Source organism: Lynx rufus, unplaced genomic scaffold, assembly GCF_022079265.1.
Source record: "Lynx rufus isolate CCGP_SWC_20201006 ecotype Redwood Valley unplaced genomic scaffold, mLynRuf1.p SCAF_7, whole genome shotgun sequence".
In the NCBI taxonomy this organism is placed as follows: Eukaryota; Metazoa; Chordata; class Mammalia; order Carnivora; family Felidae; genus Lynx; species Lynx rufus.
In genome coordinates, this window is record NW_025814889.1 from 96982633 (window position 1) to 97006852 (window position 24220).

The following is a 24220-nucleotide window of genomic DNA, read 5'->3' on the forward strand; positions in this document are numbered from 1 at the left end:
TGTTTTCTTTTTTTTAGAAAAGGTTTGTGGTGAGTTATGCCTGCATTAAGAGGTGTGATCTTTGTTATAATCCATACCTAGTAGGTGCCCGGTATATGTTGGCTGAATGATAACAGTTGGAGATCCCATCTGTCTATGCAGTTTTCTATGATTTAGGGATTTTCAAAATTCAGCTTTGGAAAGAAAAGGCTAGTTAAATATAGAAGAGTGCATGCTACTCTGGAGAATTTTAAATGTTCAAGTGGGCAACACAGAGCATTTTCTAAAAGTTGACTAAACTACACAGTATAATATTAGGTGGTATTATATAACTTTTAAATATTGATTATATTTCTAGGTTTTATCTCCTGTTAGCACTCAACCCAGACAGGAAAACGGGTACATTCTTTATGATTAGAAAGAACTCTTTTGCCATTAGACCATGCTAAATTGATAGTTTTTATAGCCTGACAAGAGACCGAGTCATCATTACCTGGAGGGAAACACTTAAATCATCTGAGGATGGCTATTCTGTTCTGAAGGAGAGTTTGAGTTGACTGCTTGAGATTCTAACTCTCACTTCCCAGGTGGCAAGGGTTAGTTTTGCTGCGGAACTGACAGTTTCTACCCTCTGGGTGGGAAGATTAGATTGGGAAATGTATAGGAGGGGAGCTTGTCAAGGAAATTCAAGGAGCAGAGCTGATAAGTTCTAGAGGGAATTCTAACCTGGTCCTCTGATTGAATCATAAATGCTTATATTTTATGGACTTACACAAGTGTGGAGAAGATAAAGAGGAAAAAGCAGAAGAAAGAGCAAAGAGAAGAAGGTGTGGGAGGAAAATATATCAGAAGAGGCATAAAACTCTATGGCTTGTCCAGCTTATCATTTGTTGAGTTGTGAATAAAATACCAATTTTGAGAGCAATTTTGGTGATGACTGAAAATTTTTTTGAGACATTTCTTTAATGGTGATTCATGGAGCCTGAGTATCGGATTGCATTAAAATTTCAGACTCTAGGAAATAACTTTTAACAAACAATAGAAATTCATTTTTATGTCTCTGGACTGGCTGCAACAGTTGAGTTCCAGGCAAGATAAAAATCCATGTGTGATTCTTATGATTCTCTTATAAAAAAGAAACAACTAGTAAAGAAATGAATTGTCCGAGCGTGTGAATTTCTAATGGGTATGAAGTGGGATATGTAGTCATAAAGGGATTTTTCCCCCTAAAACCAGCCTATTATTTATATTTATACTTTTGCTGCTTATAATCCACTTTTCCATAGTTAAAAAATTTGGTGCAGTTTGAAATATCTTCTTGAAGGCTTATTTATATTTCATATACAAATTTGTGTTTCTCCAGGCTTGATCATCATTTGGAATGTTTCATATTGGTTATATGTCTACCCTTTTGCACTGATAACATTATAGGTGAAATAGACTCTTAAACCAGTATTTTCTTCTATTATTCTAAATATTTATATTGATCACATGTTTTATGTGGACATATGGCTACATCCAGCCTCTAAACAAAGCATTCAGGAAATAAAAACAATTACCCCGGTATAATACAGGTAGCTGACACTCATATCACAGTTACTGTTCCTCAGACTCAGTTTGCCTTACATATATCAATTCACGTAAGCTTCAGAACAATTACATTAAATAAGGACTATTATTGCCTACACGTTACAAGTGAGAAAAGTGAGAAACAGAGAGGTTAAAAAATTTTCCTAAGTAAACGTGGCGAGAGTCAGAGACAGGATTTGAATCCAAGCAGTCTGAATACTTGGTACTCCCTACTCTCCACTTCTACAGCTCAACTTTTAGTTGAGCCAGGGGTAGATGCGTAGCTATGTTACTGCAAAGCTATATTTTAATACGATTATTTATTGATGTGGGTATCCCTCCCTTACTAGATTATGAGCTTGTAAGAACAAGAACTATGTTTTATTAACTTTGTCATATACAGTGCTCAATAAAATTTTTATTACTCCTGAATTACAGCTTATTATTGCCTTGAGATACTCTGTCCAGGAGACTGTACAAGAGAAGTCACTGGTTTTATAACCACAGAACTTTTAGATCTGCAAAACAAAATATTTAATTGTTATCTGTAAGTGGGGCACTGTATTCAGGATTCTTTCGTTTGTTTTCTATTTCTAAGAGTATAATAGCATGAATGAAATAGACTTTTTGACTAATATAGGATAATTTTAGAGTCGTTTTACTTGATTGACATTTTTTCTCTTCTTTTCTCTTTCTCTCTCTCTCCTTTTAATACTCTTTCCTACAGGGTGCTGCTCTAATTAGAATGCTGGCTAATTTTATGGGCCATTCTGTATTTCAGAGGGGTTTGCAAGTGAGTAAAATGCTTTCTATTTTGTCTTACATTTTCCTTGTCAATATATTTATTTTAAAGATATTTCACAGTTTGGGAAATTGCCAATACAAAATCGCTGAATTTGATGGAAAACTTGAAGATGAGTAAGGTGAACAATGTCCTTCCATATGACAAATGAAAGCGGTAGATAGGATTCTCACTGTATCAAATGGGAAAACTTTGAACTACTGTGCAATTTAGATCTGTTTAATATGCATTTTTAAGTTGAAATATTTTTCAAATATATGAGATTCTAAATAATCGGTATAAGATTTTCTAAAAGCCTACTTCACTTTCCTTAAATTTGAAAGTTTATTTAAAGTGAAAATAAATTATGTTAGCTTTACATATATTTGAGAAAATCTATTGCAATTTTTCAGTTATTTTCCTTTTATGTTGTTGTTTTACTGTTGATATGCATAAACTGTTATTTGTTCCAAAGCTGTTTAAATGTTTTTAAAATTAGAAGTACAATGTTTTAAATAAAGGAAAAAAAAAGAAGCAGTGTTATCATACTGCATTTAAAGTATGAAGTATGGAATCTAAGAGTGGATTCTTAAAAAAGAGGATTCTTAAACTCTTTAATGCAAACACAAATATAGAAAAATATAACTTTTATTCCATTGAATCTGTCGGAGTAAATCATGTTCCTAGCAGCTGTGATTGATGAATTATTTATGATGCATTCTGCTACTTAGAAGTGTCCTTTAAAGTAAATTGATGTTCACCTGAAATACAATTATGCTAAGACAGAGAGAGCAATCAATCTTATCTCTTCTTTGTAAAGCTTTTCATTTTGAAATTTAAATAAACTACATATGGGATTAGGTCGTATTTTAGTATAATTCTATCTTTGCCCAAAATGAACGAAAGGTAAAATGCAAAGCAAGAGTTAAATATGTTACGACAAAGCTACATATACTTAACACAACAAAGAAAAAAATATTTAAATTTGTTGAAGAATGATTTCCTTTAGAAAATATTCTTACAGATTTGTTTCAGCAGGGATTGAAATTTACTTTAATCAGCTCTTTCCATTAGGGACACCTTCAGAATAGCTGAATTCTATTGAACCTATTTGCCGGTTGCTAGAGTCTCCATTCTGATCACATAGTTGGGAAAATCTTTTTTCTCAAAGAGTGCCCTCCATGAATATCAACTGTCTGGAGGAATGTCCTTCCTATCCCCAATCCTATGTTTTTTTCCCACTGAAGTTGTAGACTGTGACAGTTCCAGAAAATATCTAAGCTTTCATTAGGGCAACACAAATTGAATTTGATTTCCTGGTAGCAAGTTGATGTGAAATCATTTTCTGTATAAAATTTTTATTGTTTTTCCTCGTCTGTGTGTATGGATTTGCTCAGCAGATTGAATAACTCTAGTTATATTATTTGGAAAGGATTATTTTTTTGTAAAATTTTTCTTTACCCTGTCGTATTTTTGATAGTATACAAAAGACATCAATTTTTAATAAACCCTTTTCTACTGACCCAGACTATTTAGTTTTTTCAGAAACAGAGGGTACCCTCTGACTCCTATTATATTAAACTTTTATTTGAAGCTTGTATTAATGTGTGCCTTTATGCTCTGATACTTGATTTGGTTAATTTTCAACTGAGGGGACTCTATGTTTGTCAACATTGCATTTCATTTACCTTGTGACATCTCATTGATCAGATGGATCTGTATCCTTCAGGACTTCGCTTGCAGCTTTATTTATACTCATCACTCAAACTGATTTAGTGTATCATCAGCAGTTTGGATTAGTTTACAGTAGATCCCTATGTCTAGGTGATAAATTATCATCTCTTGTGCGTGAAGATTTATGGGATACATTTTGGAAATGACCTCCTGAACAGACACTTCATGTCGTGGTGCTGAGTGGTCATAGAGTTGATATTAATATATTTCCCATCCACAAGGCTCTGGGGAGTCTTGGTTGACATGTTATAGGAGCTAATCTGGACTTTCAATGCTTCCCTCTGCTTGGGAAATCTATTAATTGTTTTTACATTAACCATGGCTTTTCTATGATGACAAGTGAAGGTTTATATTGCAGACAGACCCAGAGTTAGATTTACAGGTGTGGTCAATCCCAAATTGCAAATAGGATGCTTTTCATATATATTTTTCCCTCATTTCTTTTTTTTCCTTCCTCCTCTTTTTCTTTCCTTTCCCCTCCTCCTTTTTTTCCTTCAATTTATTTGTTTGTGCCTTTCATGTTCCACATAGGAGCAATGTTATAATGGTGATTTCTTTTAAAATTTGTGTTCTCTTACAATTTTTGTATCCTTATGACCCATCCTAAATGCTTTTGGGAACAAGGAAAATGTTTTTTACTAATACAGCTGCAAATATATAAAATATAATACAGCTGACCCTTGAACAATACAGGGGTTAGGAGCACTCACCACCCCCACTTGACACACACAGAGTCCAAAATCCACATACAACTTTTGACTCTCAAAAACTTAACTACTAGTGGCTTACTGTTGACTGAAGACTTACCAATAATATAAACGGTAAATTGATACACTTTTGTATGTTATATATATATTATTTATTGTATTCTTACAATAAAGTAAGCTAGATAAAAAATGTTATTAAGAAGATCATAAGGATGAGAAAATATATTCATAATACTGTACTATAAAGAATCCACATATAAGTGGACTTGTGCACTTCAAACCCATGTTGGGTTTGAAAACCCTTGAGGGTCAACTGTATATATTATATAATATACACAATATAAAATGTTAAATCTAATATAAATTAAGATATAATAAATACAGATATAATATAATTTATAAATATAATATTTACATATTAAATATAATAAAAGTAATATAGAAAGGTAGTAGGTTTCTGGAAAGTTTCTAGATCAGTTCAGATGTTCATATTTAACTTGCAAAGTATCTGAATATCAATTCAACTATATTCATCTACCTTTCATATTGTGTTCTTATATTTTATTATTTTTTTTAGTTTAAAAAGTTTGAGAATTTGAGTTTATTTTGAGAGAAAGAGAGAGAGAGACAGAGGCAGAGATACAGGGAGACAGAATCTCAAGCAGGCTCCGTGCTGTCAGCATGGAGCCCGATGTGGGGCTCAATCTCACCAACTCCAAGATCACGCCCTGAGCCAAAATCCAAGAATTAGATGCTCAACCAACTGAGCCACCCAGGCACCCCTGGGAAATATATTCTCAATTTCAGTACACATATATATTCCTCAGTAGAAAGGGACTCTAGAGACTTTTTGAGAAAAGTTTTGTTTCTAACAATCATATAATTCATTTGATCAGCTATTAGGAAGTCTAATAAATAGTTTCATACAGAATAATCACGACTTTCTTTGGTTTGATCATCTTGATTTTTTTTTGTCTAATTCCCTTATTTCTTGAATTTTATTTGATGCTTAAATGGTTCAGTTTAGTACAATTTTAAAATAAATTGCCTCAAAACTTCTTTTTGTAAATAGGCAGTATAAAAAATTAGTACTGGCTACCATTAATATGTCAGCTTCTGTTTTGATGTTTAAATTGAAAGTGAAATGTGGAAAAAACCAAGCATGAACCCTTGTTGGATTATGTATGCTCTCATAAATAATATATTTTTAAAACATAGAAATGTTTATGTTTTTTTCTGACTCCACATATCTACTGTTTTACATAATCCATTTCCCAAAATAATAGCTGGTGTATTTTGGACGCATGAGGCAATGGAAATGATTATCATTTCTGTTTTTAATCAATGGTGGGGCTTTCTACAAGTCACTAAATCTTTCCTGGATTTGTAAAATGCAAGAGTTGTACTGAATACTCTCTGAGATTTTTTCGTCTTTCAGAATGTCCAAATGTAAGATTTATTTAATGCATTTTGCTAGTTAGACAATTTGGGTTTGATACTTTAATTTGGGACATCTATTTTAATTTGATGGGAAAATTTGTAAACTAGATATACAAAAGTGAGTGATTCCCTGTTCTTGAATCTTCAGTTATTATCTGAATATTAAGACTATATGGCCTTCAACGTACATAGTACTGTAGCTGTAGTCAAATCAGACCAGCATTTGCTATGACAGAGAATTTTTGCTGGTGATGTTTCTTTTTGCCCACTACTAAGAAACTGCTTATATTTCTCTTGCTTTTTTGTTATTTTTCATATTATGTTACATTTTCATATTTTGCTCTGGATACATTACATGTGCATACAGTTGTCTCAGATGACATTTTCTAAGGACTTTTTGAAATTTCTTGGCGATTTTTAGTGTATATGCTATCTTTTCTAAAGTTAGAATTTTTAAAAAAATTTATTTATTTATTTTGAGAGAGAGAGAGCGAGTACACCCAAGTGTGAGTGGGGGTGGGGGAGAGACAGAGAGGGGGAGAGAGAGAGAGAGAGAGAGAGAGAGAGAGAGAATCCCAAGCAGTCCCTGCACTGTCAGCACAGAGCCTGATGTGGGGCTTGAACTCAGAAACCATGGGATCATGATCTGAGCCAAAATCAAGAGTTGGATGCTTAACTGACTGAGCCACCCAGGTGCCCCTAAAGTCAGAATTTCTGCTTGTATTCCTGAAATTGGCTGGAATCAACTGTACCTGTCGGTCTGATGGCATTGAAGTGAACTGGAGGTTTGTCTCAAGGAGAATCAGCATCCCCCTTGATGAGTGTTATTATAAGGGAATCAAACTAGTGGTAACTAACTAACTTTTTCAGAGGCTAGAAGAGCTGCTTTTGATGTCAAGGAAGGTTCAGTGGAATTTAGACTTTCAAGGTCCCCATTCCAATTCTCTCCTGTCTAGTCAGAAATAGACTTTGATCCCAAAGACTTTGTAATTCTCTGATAATGTTCTATTGAGGCAATATTTGTTTTCCCAAAGTATGTTCTTCAATTTAGACAATTGTATATAATTATTTAAGAAAATTTGACCATGAAAACCATAGATTACCATCCAATACAGATGGAAATTTCCCATCTCTGAGGGTCTTTTCCTGGAATATACCACTCTTGATGCCTAATATAGTAGCAACACCGAACTACTCTAGGTATTTCAAGCAGAAAAGGATTTAGCACAGGGTATACGAATTTTCCAAAACTGTTGGGAGGATTAGAGGACTAAAGGTCAAGAAAGCCCACTGCTATACTTCAGAAAATCAAGATATTTGGGTATCACAAAGAATTTATACCCATACACTAAGAGTAGTTCTAATTAGGTTTTTGGAAGGAGCAAAATTAGATGGGTTTGTTCAACCCACCATCTTTATCCAAAAGTACTTTAAAAGACTTTCTTCATCTGGTTTTGGTGACACTGTATTCTCCTGAGTACAGTCGTAGTTCATTCCATGTTCAACCCCTAATACTTTTTAAGCATTGCTGAATCATTCGTCAGTTTTTACATCTTTCATTTCCTGGGGATATTATTGTTTGAGTGCATATTTGTTAATTTTCACCCACATGTAGCAATGCTTATGCATATGATCAGTAAATTAGGAATTACTTCTTTTATTTTTTTTTATAACTTAAGTTCCTGTAGATCACATCCTCATTCTACATGAGTATTATAGACTTATTTCTGAAGTAATTCAGGTAATGATTCTTTTAGATAGAATTTTTTTTACATGATGTTGACATTTCTTATATAATTTTTACTTGTTTTAATATCCTAGTTACAATTTTCTCTTTTTCTATGATTTTTCTGGAAATAAAATAATAAGGCTATAATTATGGAATCCTCAGATAACATTGATTGTCTCAGTAGCTATTAAAAAATAATTAGTACATAGTACTATTGCTTTTTCTTTTTAAACAAAAACAGTATTGTTTTAATGATTTAAACCTCACGATCCCATCCTTCATGTTATTATGAATCAACACCAGGGAACTCAAATTATGAAGAAACATCATTAAGCTTGATATAAACTCAAACCCTGAAATCCATGTCAGAAAATACGTTACCTTCTTGCTCAACCAATGAAGGTAATTCAATATCATCTAAAATATGGTTGAATAAGAAAGATTTCTCTTGATTAGTATTTAACTGCTCTTTTCCATAAGGTAGCCCAGAACAAGATGTTTGGCTCCAATTATCAGGGTAGAAATTGCTTATGCAAATCAATGTAAGGCAATGAGGTGTGGATAAAAAGCAAAAGGGAAATATCATTATTATTGGTTTGTGCTCATAAAACTCTGACAGCCTGAAGGTAATGACAGGCACAAAGCCAGAGGGGTTGTTAGTAGCAACAACATACTCAATAACTTGTGTTCCAGTGAGAAGTTATATGTTAACATGTGTACACAGGATTTTTATTCGATAACTTCCGGCTTGCATTTGTGAGAGAGCGTCTGCTCCCTTGCATGTAGATTTTTCAGAAAAATGAAAAGTCATAAAATAATAGAGGAAGAGAGACAGTGTGTCGAAGATAATTTCCTTTCTGAAGAGACAGTATTGTGTTTTCATCCAGATGGTAGCTGAATCATGCTTAATGTAAAATGAATAACCACAGACAGTTTTTGCTCATCTTTCTCTATGTTTCACTTAAATCACTGTGCAGTTTTAGAATTACTATAGATAGAAAGGTTAACACTTCATGATAATTTGTTGTGATCACTCAATACCATACGATAATGATGTTATCATTGCTGGTGGTTTTAATCATTGGATTTGACCTAATTATCATTTAATTTATTAAAGACCTAACTACAAAGCTAAAATTAATGAGAATGTTAGATAGAAAAAAATTAATTATAAGGAAATATTCCATGGATTTGAGAATCAAGAATATTATCTCCAATAAAAAACAAATAGTTTAAACATTAAGTAGCAATAGTTATTCATATTTCTCAGTCAGTACGAAATAATCTCTATTCATCTGTTTCAATTAATTTCTGTACAGCTACTGATTGAATCCTTGTCATTTTGCCTCTGAGTTAAATGTTGTTAACTGACCACTGTAACCATCTAGCATGAACTAAAAATCCTTTATTATTAACGACATATACCTCTGTTTGGTCATCCTGCAGGCATTTACGAAGCTCAACAGGAAGTTTTAGAAAGTTATATTCATTGGTTTTCTCTTACCTGTTATTTAAGGGCTTAAGATATTTTATATATTTTAGCTAAGAAGAGTTGGTTTTATAAAGTGATATTTAAGATAACTTTCTTTATGGGACACCTGGGTGGCCCAGTTGGCTAAACATCAACATCAGCTCAGGTCACAATCTTACAGTTTGGGAGTTGGAGCCCACAGAGTGTCAGGCTCTGTGATGACAGCTGAGATCCCGGAGCCTGCTTTGTATTCTGTGCCTCCTTCTCTCTCTGCCCCTTCCCTGCTTGTGCTCTCTCTCTCTCTCTCAGAAATAAACATAAAAAATTAAGATAACTTTATTTAAAATGTATCTGTGAAACTATTAGACACATTTTGTTGAAGAGTATATTCATATGCTGTTATGTGTGTAAATGCACACCAGTCTTTAATATACACACCCGTGGGTACATCTATCTGCAAAATGCCTCTCAGTCCTTGAAGACTCTACATTTGATCAGATTGCTAGTTCAGGATACAATAAACTTACCATAGAGGCATTTTTTTTTCCTCTAACCTATTTAACTCTTGCATGAGCAGTTTCCTTTCTTTTCCTTCAATCATTTCTTTTTCTCTTATGGGCCCTTTTCAGAACCTTCACGTAATAGCCTAGAACTACATATTTGGCAATGTAGTCAATGTTGTTGTGAAAAGAACCCTCCTAAATTTGGAAGATGGTTTTTCTTATTACTCATATTTTTATAATTGCTTGGTGATGCTACTACATAGTTTAATACTAGGCGTACCATAATATTTTAATATATTTAGCTTTTTCCTTGTTTGGGACCATCTAGATCACTTTCCAGTTTTTGTTAAACAGCACCATAATGGTCTTTAAATTATAGATCTTCCTATTATATTTTAGTTGTCTCTTCATATCAATTTCTGGAATCATGTTATCAATTTTTCTTCTAAAATGTTAAGCCAATATGTAGGAGTAGGCATAAAGTTTGAAAGTTCTCTTTTTATAATACACTAAGCAAACAGCATTGGATCCTATTTTCAAAATAATTGTCTTACTAATTTACTAAGTAAAAGATTACCCAATTGCTATTTCAGTGTATATATTTTTATCACAAATGATGTTGAAAACTTTTCATATATTCTCTTGCATTTCATTCTTTGGTGACATAATCATCCATGTGTTTTACCCATTTGAAGATTGAAGTTTTACTCTCATTTTCATAATTTTGTATAAGTGGTTATAAAGTAAAAATAATGAACCATAACATATTTACTACACATTCATTTTCCCCATGATATCTAAATATTTTAATGTTATTGTGAAAAAGCACATGTTATAAATTAGTGGCTTAGGAGGAGTGCCAAAGGTCTCCCCTAAGTTACATATTTGGAAAATGAGTTATAAAAGGTTCAAATGCATTAAAAACATTTGATCTACCTCTTGTTTCTGTCTGTGGAAGAGAGGGCTGTGTGCTAATATAGCACACAAAGAAATGGTGAATTCATTTGTCATACCGAATCTCATTTCCTTTTGCAATCAGTCTCTTATATTCACCTATTCTCTTCTGCTCAAGGTCTTTCCCAGCGATTATTTTACAGATCATTTTTTACCCTTAAGGGAAACAGCTCATTTTAGTGTTAAAATCTTTTCTTAATGCTTTGTGTTAATAAACCAAAATTGTGATTTCACTTCCTGCACCAGCTGTGCTTAGTTTTTATATCCACTGTACATGTTGCTCCCCCATCAGGCATGTCCAGTTATCCTTTTATTCCACACCAACTTATTATATACCCACTCTATGTCAGATGCCACAATAAATACCAAGAATTCAGAGCATGCTGTATACAGCAGGTATGGCCCTGATCTCATGAATCATATATAACAGAGTAAGATTGACCCTACGCAGGAAAAAAAAAAGCAAATACATAGATATTTACTAAATGTGAAAAGTGCTGGGAAGGAAAAAATAGAACACTGTGAGAGAACATATGGGCAGATGGGTCAGGCAATTTTAGATTTGGTGTTCAGGAACTCTTTCTCCAGAAGAAGGAATGTATACTGAGGTCTGAAGGTGAGAAAAGGCTGGGGAGGAAGGAGATCATTTTGGAAATATGGAAGGGCCTGCAAGGGGCTGGAGCAGAGAACTAAGTTCAAGGAAAAGAAAGAAACTGGTGTGTCCGAGCAGAGTTAGTAAGGACGAGAGAGAAGGTAGGAGAGGAAGGCAGGAACTAATCATAGAGTGCCAAAGGAGACTGTGCTGAGGAGGTTGGATTTTATTCTGAGTGGAGCGGGATGCTACGGATAGGATCAGTTTTAAGCTGGAATGTGATGTGGTTCCATTTGTATTTAAAAGGTGAAAGATTTATGTGATTTGAAGAGAAACCAGAGCATTCCATTTGTATTTAAAGCAGTTATCTGGAAACTTGTAATAACACACTGGGCTTGGGGCAATCTGGATACCAAGAGAGGAATCAGGTAATAAAATTAGGAAGGTATTTGAATATTCAGGTGAGAGATAATGGCAACTTAAATAGCCAGTAGATACACAGAGACATGGATGGATTCAAAATGTTTTTTTTTTAAATGTTTATTTAATTATTTTGAGAGAGAGAGAGAGAGAGAAAGAGAGAGAGAGAGCGCCAGCAGGGAGGGGGAAAGAGAATACCAAGCAGGCTCCATGTTGTCAGTGCAGAGCCTGATGTGGGGCTTAATCTCACAAACCAGGAGATCATGACCTGAGCTGAAATCAAAAGTCAGACACTTAACTGACTGAGCCACCCAAGCACCTCCCAAAGTGTTTTTTTGAAGGTAGAATAAGTGGACCAAGGGATAGATTGGATGAAAGATGTGTATGAGAGGTGAGGAAGAAGAGGTACCTAAGTATTATCCTAATGTTTGTGGGTTAAAGGTCTGGGAACAAGCCCTGTGGAGCTGTAACCCTTGGAGATTGAGAGAAGATGAGTGGCCCAGGGTAGAGACTGATACGGAGCAGCCTGAGAGGCAGGCAGAATACCAAGGGTGTGGTGTCCCCCAAGTCAAGCAAAAAGCTTATTTCAAGATTCAGAAAATGATCAATGAGGTTAAATGCAGCTGAGAGGTGGAGTAAAGACTGGAAAGTATTTCTTTTGGCAGCTTGCAGATTTATTGATATCCGTGGCATGGATTAAAGAGTGAAGGGGAAATGTCCGAGTAGAAACATGTGTATGTAGCATAAAATTTAAAGAAATTTGGCAAGGAAGGAGATCAGAAAATTAGGTTAGGTAGTTAAAGGGGGATAAGGCTAAGGAAAGTTTTTGTTTTGTTTTAAAGATGGGGGACTGTTGTACTAGTTGGGCTGGTAGAGAAGGAGTCAGGATGAGAAGAGCATGATAAATGTTAGAGAAGTAAGAGATAACTGGGACATGAGTCCCTAAGACGGTAAAAGAACTCATGTCTGATAGGAGATATACTTCCAGTAAATTTGGGAATTTGGAAATTCTGATGAATTTGATTTTTTCCGTGTTTTTTCAGCAAGGTCAGTAGCTGAAAGTGAGGTAATAGTGGGCCAGAGAGAGGTTTGAAGATTAAGGATTGGGAAGGGAAGGACGGCATGGCTGTTGTATTGAGTGCCTATTTGAGTTAGGGAATTATGAGTTTATAATAACACTAAACTGATTGCCTTATTTTCTCCCATGATGCTTAGCAGCATGATGCAGACCTGGAGAAGGCAAATACTTGGATTCATCCAGGATTGGGGTTTCACCACCTAGTGTCCTTGAAGGACAAAGCTGCAAAGGAGACGAGGCTATTTGCTATGAAATGATTAAGATGAGCTATGAAATATAAGCTGGATAATTGGGGAAACAAAAACAGAATCTGATAGACAAATACCTGCCATTGATAAAGAGTCTTAACAAGTATATATGATTTGAACACTGAATAAAAGAAATCCCCGTGCTTCGGAGCATATGGGAAATGTAATTTGTCCTTGTTGAATTACCCTAATGTCATGCCCATTAATATGGGGATATCCCAGGGAACTTTTTCAGTCCAGAGCATATGATGAAGAGCCCTTTGTTCTCCTCTACACTGATATACTGTCATACTGTTTTCATGGAGTGGGTTGATCAGTAAATGGGAAATAAGTGAGATAGCATTTGTTGCTTGAATGTTTGGTATATATCTTGTTGAAGCTTTGTCTTTGTGGTCACCTAAATGTTAGTGTTTTTGCTGTTTTAGTGCCAACGTAGGTATGGCTATTTTGTGCCGAGGGGCACTAATGAGTGCTTCTATTTCATGAGCCACCCCAAGTCACAAGCAACCAGTGGCTTGTCACCTGAGCAGAGCTCGGTGAAAAATAGGGCACTAGACTGCACAACTCAGGAGCCCTCCAGGCCTCTTTCTTTTTCCAGACCTGGGAGGAGAAAGGTTTCTAAGCTTTCCTCAAACCTAAAAAACTGTGGCCTTAACTTTTTTCTTGCACTTTTACTTTTTAGTATATGTGCTGCCGAAGCGAGCATGCACTTTTACTTTAAAACAAAAAAAATCGATTCTGGGAAGATGGCGGCGTAGGAGGACGCTGGGCTCACCGCGCGTCCTGCTGATCACTTAGATTCCACCTACACCTGCCTAAATAACCCAGAAAACCGCCAGAGGATTAGCAGAACAGAGTCACCGGACCCAAGTGCAGACGAGAGGCCCACGGAAGAGGGTAGGAAGGGCGGCGAGGCGGTGCGCGCTCCACGGACTGGCGGGAGGGAGCCGGGGCGGAGGGGCGGCTCGCCGGCCAAGCAGAGCCCCCGAGTCCGGCTTGCAAAAGCGGAGGGGCCTGACGGACTGTGTTCCGACAGCAAGCGCGACTTAGCGTCTGGGAGGTCATAAGTTAACAGCTCTGCTCCGAAAGCGGGAAGGCTGGAGGACAAAGGGAGGGTGAGCTGCGGAGCCCCCGGACGACAGAGCTCAGTTTGGCGGGGAACAAAGGCGCTCACCAGCGCCATCTCCCCCGCCCATCCCCCAGCCAAAATCCCAAAGGGAACCGGCTCCGGCCAGGGAAATTGCTCGCTCCGCGCGAACACCCAACTCTGTGCTTCTGCGGAGCCAAACCTCCGGCAGCGATCTGACTCCCTCCGGCTGCCACAGGGCCCCTCCGGAAGTGGATCACCTAAGGAGAAGCAAGCTAAGCCTGCCCCCCCTGCCGCCGTGCACCTTGCCTTCCCACCCCAGCTAATACGCCAGATCCCCAGCATCACAAGCCTGGCAGTGTGCAAGTAGCCCAGACGGGCCACGCCACCCCACAGTGAATCCCGCCCCTAGGAGAGGGGAAGAGAAGGCACACACCAGTCGGACTGTGGCCCCAGCGGTGGGCTGGGGGCAGACATCAGGTCGGACTGCGGCCCCGCCCACCAACTCCAGTTATACACCACAGCACAGGGGAAGTGCCCTGCAGGCCCTCACCACACCAGGGACTATCCAAAATGACCAAGCGGAAGAATTCCCCTCAGAAGAATCTCCAGGAAATAACAACAGCTAATGAGCTGATCAAAAAGGATTTAAATAATATAACAGAAAGTGAATTTAGAATAATAGTCATAAAATTAATCGCTGGGCTGGAAAACAGCATACAGGACAGCAGAGAATCTCTTGCTACAGACATCAGGGGACTAAGGAACAGTCACGAGGAGCTGAAAAACGCTTTAAAGGAAATGGAAAACAAAATGCAAACCACCACGGCTCGGATGGAAGAGGCAGAGGAGAGAATAGGTGAACGAGAAGATAAAGTTATGGAAAAAGAGGAAGCTGAGAAAAAGAGAGATAAAAAAATCCAGGAGTATGAGGGGAAAATTAGAGAACTAAGTGATACACTAAAAAGAAATAATATACGCATAATTGGTATCCCAGAGGAGGAAGAGAGAGGGAAAGGTGCTGAAGGGGTACTTGAAGAAATTATAGCTGAGAACTTCCCTGAACTGGGGAAGGAAAAAGGCATTGAAATCCAAGAGGCACAGAGAACTCCCTTCAGACGTAACTTGAATCGATCTTCTGCACGACATATCATAGTGAAACTGGCAAAATACAAGGATAAAGAGAAAATTCTGAAAGCAGCAAGGGGTAAACGTGCCCTCACATATAAAGGGAGACCTATAAGACTCGTGACTGATCTCTCTTTTGAAACTTGGCAGGCCAGAAAGAATTGGCACGAGATTTTCAGGGTGCTAGACAGCAAAAATATGCAGCCGAGAATCCTTTATCCAGCAAGTCTGTCATTTAGAATAGAAGGAGAGATAAAGGTCTTCCCAAACAAACAAAAACTGAAGGAATTTGTCACCACTAAACCAGCCCTACAAGAGATCCTAAGGGGGACCCTGTGAGACAAAGTACCAGAGACATCACTACAAGCATAAAACATACAGACATCACAATGACTCTAAACCCGTATCTTTCTATAATAACACTGAATGTAAATGGATTAAATGCGCCAACCAAAAGACATAGGGTATCAGAATGGATAAAAAAACAAGACCCATCTATTTGCTGTCTACAAGAGACTCATTTTAGACCTGAGGACACCTTTAGATTCAGAGTGAGGGGATGGAGAACTATTTATCATGCTACTGGAAGCCAAAAGAAAGCTGGAGTAGCCATACTTATATCAGACAAACTAGACTTTAAATTAAAGGCTGTAACAAGAGATGAAGAAGGACATTATATAATAGTTACAGGGTCTATCCATCAGGAAGAGCTAACAATTATAAATGTCTATGCGCCGAATACCGGAGCCCCCAAATATATAAAACAATTACTCATAAACAGAAGCAACCTTATTGATAAGAATGTGGTAATTGCAGGGGACTTTAACACCCCACTTACAGAAATGGATAGATCATCTAGACACACGGTCAATAAAGAAACAAGGGCCCTGAATGAGACACTGGATCAGATGGACTTGACAGATATATTTAGAACTCTGCATCCCAAAGCAACAGAATATACTTTCTTCTCGAGTGCACATGGAACATTCTCCAAGATAGATCATATACTGGGTCACAAAACAGCCCTTCATAAGTTTACAAGAATTGAAATTATACCATGCATACTTTCAGACCACAATGCTATGAAGCTTGAAATCAACCACAGGAAAAAGTCTGGAAAACCTGCAAAAGCATGGAGGTTAAAGAACACCCTACTAACGAATGAGTGGGTCAACCAGGCAATTAGAGAAGAAATCAAAAAATATATGGCAACAAACGAAAATGAAAATACAACAATCCAAACGCTTTGGGACGCAGCGAAGGCAGTCCTGAGAGGAAAATACATTGCAATCCAGGCCTATCTCCAGAAACAAGAAAAATCCCAAATACAAAATCTAACAGCACACCTAAAGGAAATAGAAGCAGAACAGCAAAGGCAGCCTAAACCCAGCAGAAGAAGAGAAATAATAAAGATCAGAGCAGAAATAAACAATATAGAATCTAAAAAAACTGTAGAGCAGATCAACGAAACCAAGAGTTGGTTTTTTGAAAAAATCAACAAAATTGACAAACCTCTAGCCAGGCTTCTCAAAAAGAAAAGGGAGATGACCCAAATAGATAAAATCATGAATGAAAATGGAATTATTACAACCAATCCCTCAGAGATACAAACAATTATCAGGGAATACTATGAAAAATTATATGCCAACAAATTGGACAACCTGGAAGAAATGGACAAATTCCTGAACACCCACACTCTTCCAAAACTCAATCAGGAGGAAATAGAAAGCTTGAACAGACCCATAACCAGCGAAGAAATTGAATCGGTTATCAAAAATCTCCCAACAAATAAGAGTCCAGGACCAGATGGCTTCCCAGGGGAGTTCTACCAGACGTTTAAAGCAGAGATAATACCTATCCTTCTCAAGCTATTCCAAGAAATAGAAAGGGAAGGAAAACTTCCAGACTCATTCTATGAAGCCAGTATTACTTTGATTCCTAAACCAGACAGAGACCCAGTAAAAAAAGAGAACTACAGGCCAATATCCCTGATGAATATGGATGCCAAAATTCTCAATAAGATATTAGCAAATCGAATTCAACAGCATATAAAAAGAATTATTCACCATGATCAAGTGGGATTCATTCCTGGGATGCAGGGCTGGTTCAACATTCGCAAATCAATCAACGTGATACATCACATTAACAAAAAAAAAGAGAAGAACCATATGATCCTGTCAATCGATGCAGAAAAGGCCTTTGACAAAATCCAGCACCCTTTCTTAATAAAAACCCTTGAGAAAGTCGGGATACAAGGAACATACTTAAAGATCATAAAAGCCATTTATGAAAAGCCCACAGCTAACATCATCCTCAACGGGGAAAAACTGAGAGCTTTTTCCCTGAGATCAGGAACACGACAGGGATGCCCACTCTCACCGTTGTTGTTTAACATAGTGCTGGAAGTGCTAGCATCAGCAATCAGACAACAAAAGGAAATCAAAGGCATCCAAATTGGCAAAGATGAAGTCAAGCTTTCGCTTTTTGCAGATGACATGATATTATACATGGAAAATCCGATAGACTCCACCAAAAGTCTGCTAGAACTGATACATGAATTCAGCAAAGTTGCAGGATACAAAATCAATGGACAGAAATCAGTTGCATTCTTATACACTAACAATGAAGCAACAGAAAGACAAATAAAGAAACTGATCCCATTCACAATTGCACCAAGAAGCATAAAATACCTAGGAATAAATCTAACCAAAGATGTAAAGGATCTGTATGCTGAAAACTATAGAAAGCTTATGAAGGTAATTGAAGAAGATTTAAAGAAATGGAAAGACATTCCCTGCTCATGGATTGGAAAAATAAATATTGTCAAAATGTCAATACTACCCAAAGCTATCTACACATTCAATGCAATCCCAATCAAAATTGCACCAGCATTCTTCTCGAAACTAGAACAAGCAATCCTAAAATTCATATGGAACCACAAAAGGCCCCGAATAGCCAAAGGAATTTTGAAGAAGAAGACCAAAGCAGGAGGCATCACAATCCCAGACTTCAGCCTCTACTACAAAGCTGTCATCATCAAGACAGCATGGTATTGGCACAAAAACAGACACACAGACCAATGGAATAGAATAGAAACCCCAGAACTAGACCCACAAACATATGGCCAACTCATCTTTGACAAAGCAGGAAAGAACATCCAATGGAAAAAAGACAGCCTCTTTAACAAATGGTGCTGGGAGAACTGGACAGCAACATGCAGAAGGTTGAAACTAGACCACTTTCTCACACCATTTACAAAAATAAACTCAAAATGGATAAAGGACCTAAATGTGAGACAGGAAACCATCAGAACCTTAGAGGAGAAAGCAGGAAAAGACCTCTCTGACCTCAGCCGTAGCAATCTCTTACTCGACACATCCCCAAAGGCAAGGGAATTAAAAGCAAAAGTGAATTACTGGGACCTTATGAAGATAAAAAGCTTCTGCACAGCAAAGGAAACAACCAACAAAACTAAAAGGCAACCAACGGAATGGGAAAAGATATTTGCAAATGACATATCGGACAAAGGGCTAGTATCTAAAATCTATAAAGAGCTCACCAAACTCCACACGTGAAAAACAAATAACCCAGTGAAGAAATGGGCAGAAAACATGAATAGACACTTCTCTAAAGAAGACACCCAGATGGCCAACAGGCACATGAAAAGATGTTCAGCGTCGCTCCTTATCAGGGAAATACAAATCAAAACCACACTCAGGTATCACCTCACGCCAGTCAGAGTGGCCAAAATGAACAAATCAGGAGACTATAGATGCTGGAGAGGATGTGGAGAAACGGGAACCCTCTTGCACTGTTGGTGGGAATGCAAATTGGTGCAGCCGCTCTGGAAAGCAGTGTGGAGGTTCCTCAGAAAATTAAAAATAGACCTACCCTATGACCCAGCAATAGCACTGCTAGGAATCTACCCAAGGGATACAGGAGTACTGATGCATAGGGGCACTTGTACCCCAATGTTCATAGCAGCACTCTCAACAATAGCCAAATTATGGAAAGAGCCTAAATGTCCATCAACTGATGAATGGATAAAGAAATTGTGGTTTATATACACAATGGAATACTACGTGGCAATGAGAAAAAATGAAATATGGCCTTTTGTAGCAACGTGGATGGAACTGGAGAGTGTGATGCTAAGTGAAATAAGCCATACAGAGAAAGACAGATACCATATGGTTTCACTCTTATGTGGATCCTGAGAAACTTAACAGGAACCCATGGGGGAGGGGAAGAAAAAAAAAAAAAAAAAAAAGGACGTTAGAGTGGGAGAGAGCCAAAGCATAAGAGACTGTTAAAAACTGAGAACAAACTGAGGGTTGATGGGGGGTGGGAGGGAGGGGCGGGTGGGTGATGGGTATTGAGGAGGGCACCTTTTGGGATGAGCACTGGGTGTTGTATGGAAACCAATTTGTCAATAAACTTCATATAAAAAAAAAAACAAAAAAACAAAAAAAATCCCTTAGGGTAGCTGGATGGCTCAGTTGGTTAAACATCTGACATTTGATTTTGGCTCAGGTCATGACCTCATGGTTTTGTGGGTTTGAGCCCCGCATCAGACTCTGCGCTGGTGGTGTGGAGCCTGCTTGGGATTCTCTCTCTCTCTCTCTCTCTCTCTCTCTCTGCCCCTCCCCTGCTAACCCTTTCTCTGTCTTTCTCAAAATAAATAAATAAAATTAAAAAAAAATCCCTTTAAGCACTACCTTCCTTCCAGGTTGTCCATATAATTTCCCTCCCTTGAGTCACTAGGACATTTTGACTTCTGGAGGTGAGGCTGAAGATGTTGACTCTAGGTACCTCCCACCTCCACCCCTTGAGCTTGGTCTTAAAATAGCTAACATTTCTTGGGTTCTTATGTGGCAGGCATTTTTTCTAAGAGCTTTACTTGTTTTATGTCATTTTCTGTGCACAGTCTTCTCAAGTATTATATTATCTACCCTTTCCAGTCGAAGAAATTAAAGTTTAGAGAAAATAGATACCTTACTCAAGATCACATGACTGATAAGGATCAGCCTGAATTCCTATTTAGTTTTCTAAATACACACACACTTCTTTATCAATTGAGTTGCATTTTTTTTCTCAACTAGTCACCAGCACTAGGTCTGAATGAGTAAAGGAGTGGAAGTGAGGAACTCCATGTATGAACCCTATAGTCCGTGAGCATCTTGATTTACAAAAGGCAGTGTATTTTTACCAGTAAGAAAATAGTTTATTTTGTGAGCTTGTTGTGGTCAAAGTCCTTTACCAGGGCATTCAGGAAAAGCAATTCACAAACTTCAGTTTTACCAATAGATTCATTTTGTGTCTCAATAATATTTCAAGCTAGCAGCAGAAGTGAGAGGTGGGGATATTTTTCAGTACCCCAGCACACCCCTATAGACTTACATCCACATTATTTCACTAACAGGTGTAGGACCCTGTCAGCTTGTTCCGGAATGTACAAATTCAGCAATGGCAATATTACACCTCTGGTGATGCTCTTGCATGTGGAGGCATTGATGGCATGATATGTAATTACTAAATAAGAGATCTGTGAAAAGAAAACTGAGGTGAGAATATGCCATTGTCTATAATTGAAGACAAACAAACAAACAAGTCTTTTATGTGCTAGCAAGTTGTTTTGATTTAAAATTTTCTGATTTTCTGGTACATTCTGCAATTCTTTAAAAAAATATACTGCTTTTACATAATTATATGGATTATTATTATATTATATTATTACATTATATTATATTATATATTATATTATATATTACATATTATATATCATATGGATTTTTAAAATAATGTAAATTGCCTTTTTCTTCCTAGAAAAATATATGAATACTCCTATATCTAAGTAAGTAACTTCTAAAAAGTAAATCTAGGTGAAACACACATTAAACAAATCAAAATCAAAATGGCATGTAAACAGTGATATAAGTTATTTTCAGGCATTTTGTTCTATCTGTTCAAATAACTTTCTTTCCTAAATACCTCTTGTTTTTTCCTGTGTCTGATGGCCAGATACTCCTGTACCTTGAAAAGTTTGTGGTGGTTCCTTTTTTCCTGGGTTTCCTTCTTAGAAACTTGTTATAATTTAATAATAAAGGTTTAATAATTATTCATATCTTTTCATCCTTGGTTCTTATCTACTAGAATAAAATGTAAACATTCTTTTATTTTGCATATAATGCTTTTCCAGTGCTTTGCTACTCATTTTTACTTAATATCACAATCTCCAGCCAGTTTTCAGTTATGAACCAAAATAATATTTTGATCTGTAGTCTAGCTTTCTTGTGTGTTAGTTGGTCATCTGTCCCTGGTTTGGTGTCTTTGCTACTGTTTCTCAAGGTCAGGGAATGTAGAAACATCCTCTGAAGTGCATGGCCCAGGCTTCAAATGGGTTTTATCCAATCCTTGTATGACATTGCTATGATCTGGAAGCTTTTAATCTCCTTTCTTCCTTCCTTTCCTTTCTTTCTTTCTTTCTTTCTTTCTTTCTTTCTTTCTTTCTTTCTCTTTCTTCTAATGTTTATTTATTTTTGAGAGAGAGAGACAGATGGAGACAGAGACAGAGAGACAGAGCACAGGTGGAGGAGGGGCAGAGAGAGAGGGAGATACAGAATCTGAAGCAGGCTCCAGGCTCTGCGCTGTCAGCACAGAAAATGACACGGGGCTCGAACTCACGAGCTGTGAGATCATGACCAGAGCGGAAGTCAGACGCTTAACCGACTAAGCCACCCAGGCGCCCCTAATCTGCTTTCTTATTGCCCATGGCTCCCTTTGAAATCACCCTACTCTAATAATGCACAGACTTACAAATATTTAATTTTTGTGGTTTAGGTTTTCAGGTTAAAAGCTCCTACTCTAGAAGCTTTAAGACAATGGTTTAGCTTAGTTTTATTTTTTGTTGTTCTTACTCCCTTGTGAACTTTTGTCTGTGGAACTTGTATACTTTTTCTCCAATCTTTTCATCTGCCTCTTTTTTTTCTTTTTTAACCTAAGTATCTACCTCCTTCCCTTCATACCTACTGTTTATAACACAGTGAAAGCCTAGAAGATTTATTCAATAAAACCAGGTGTTCTTTGCTTTCCATTTTGCCTAAGTTGGATGAGAGAGTTTCCACTTTTCTTTCTGAGGTTGCCAGGAAAATTTAAGATATTTGGATTTGTTTTGATTATATCCCCCATTAGTGTTGTATCAGTCAGGGTTTGGGGTTTGAAGCCACAGAGACAAACTCTGGCTAAGTTAGGCAAAAAGGAATTTATTGGAAGGGTGTGGGGTAGCCCTTGGAATCATTGGGAAGGCTGGAGTGTCAGGCTTACAAAATGTGTGGTAGGAACTAAAGGGGACTCAAATTAAGAAACCTCGCCAAGGTCCTGCCAGGGGAATGGCTGGTTCAGCTGCTACCATTAGCATGGCTGCCTCTGGACCCTCAGTGTCACCATCCCAGGGGATCATCTTTCAACTGTTCCTGCTTCTTTGCATTGGTCCTGCAGGATTCACAGTCCTGGGATGAAGTATCTACTCGCCTGAGGCCAGGGCACACGTGCATCCTTTAGCTGCCAGGGAGCATGGGGAAGGGAGTATTTACTATTTTGTCCCTTCCACTGCCAGTAGGAGGTGGAGCCCTCACCTTCCTGCAGGATTCCATGGTGAGTTATTGCCCCTATATAAACGTGGTGTTTAAATGCTGGAAAGCCCAAAGAATGACAAATGCCCACTACAAATTTTTGAGGTACAATTATTCTTAATAGAAAGGAACAGTATTTCAAACTCTTGCTTCAACCCTCTTGTCACATAGTCAGAAAAATCAATGCCTGAATTTACCTGGCATTTCCCAGACTAGTCTTACAAGAACAAGGGCTCCTACTTCCCAGTGTCACTGAGGCCCAGACTTGCCTCTCTTATCTCATTGGAGAAAACACAGGACTGGGTCCTGCCTTGTGCAGTCCCAGAGCAATACCCCCTAACGCTGCATTAACACATTTCCACTAGAGCACAGAATGTGATTCTGACAAATGGGAATCACAGAGAGTTTGATGAAGGAACGGAGAGGAAGCTTTCATTATTATTTTTATTTATTTTATTTTTTAAGGTTTTGTTTATTTTGAGAGAGAGAGAGAGAGAGAGATCTGGGGAGGGAGAGATAGAGAGAGAGAGAGAGAGAGAGAGAGAGAGAAAGAATATCCCAAGCAGGGATTCGACGCGGGGCTCAAACTCACAAATCGTGAGATCGTGACCTGAGCTGAAATGAAGTCAGATGCTTAAGCGACTGAGCCAGTCAGGCATCCCAAGAAGTTTTCCTGATTCTTAAAAAGAGATTCTCAGGAAGAAATTCTGTTTCCTCTGTGCAATGTCATGTCTGAATGTGATGGTTGGGATTACTTGTACAATCTAACCGCAAAATTGAGGATGAAGGCAAAACACAGGTAAAGGTGGGGCCAAACAATTTCTGGAGGAAAAGAGCTGCAGCTGTGGTACCTTCTCTTATAATAGGAAAGAATAAATCTTGTCATTAAAAAGGTCATTCTAGGGTGGATTTTTTTTTTTTTTGTAATTTGCAGCTAAACATATATAAACCGGTCCATATATCTTTGGTTTTTAATAAACTGTCTTTCTGTGTCCTAAGGAATAAATCCTTTGTGCAGTTTGTCCTCTGTTTCCATGTGCTAAAGGGCTCATTACTAGGAGTGCACAATTATTCCATGTAAACATATTAAAAGATAATAGTGATTTCCTTCCTCAGCTCACCTTTTCCTTTTCTCCCTATTTACTTATTAGTCCCGCTGGCTTTTGTGCATG

General features: G+C 37.5%; 1 protein-coding gene across 1 annotated transcript in view; it reads left to right on the top strand.

Moving 5' to 3' along the window:
- The window catches only part of TRHDE (thyrotropin releasing hormone degrading enzyme), a 388442-nt gene that overhangs the window by 268864 nt on the left and 95358 nt on the right, over nucleotides 1-24220 (top strand). Inside the window, exon 7 of the mRNA XM_047067262.1 lies at nucleotides 2276-2341. Coding sequence (XP_046923218.1) covers nucleotides 2276-2341 — 66 coding nt within the window. The remainder of the gene's footprint in view (nucleotides 1-2275; nucleotides 2342-24220) is intronic.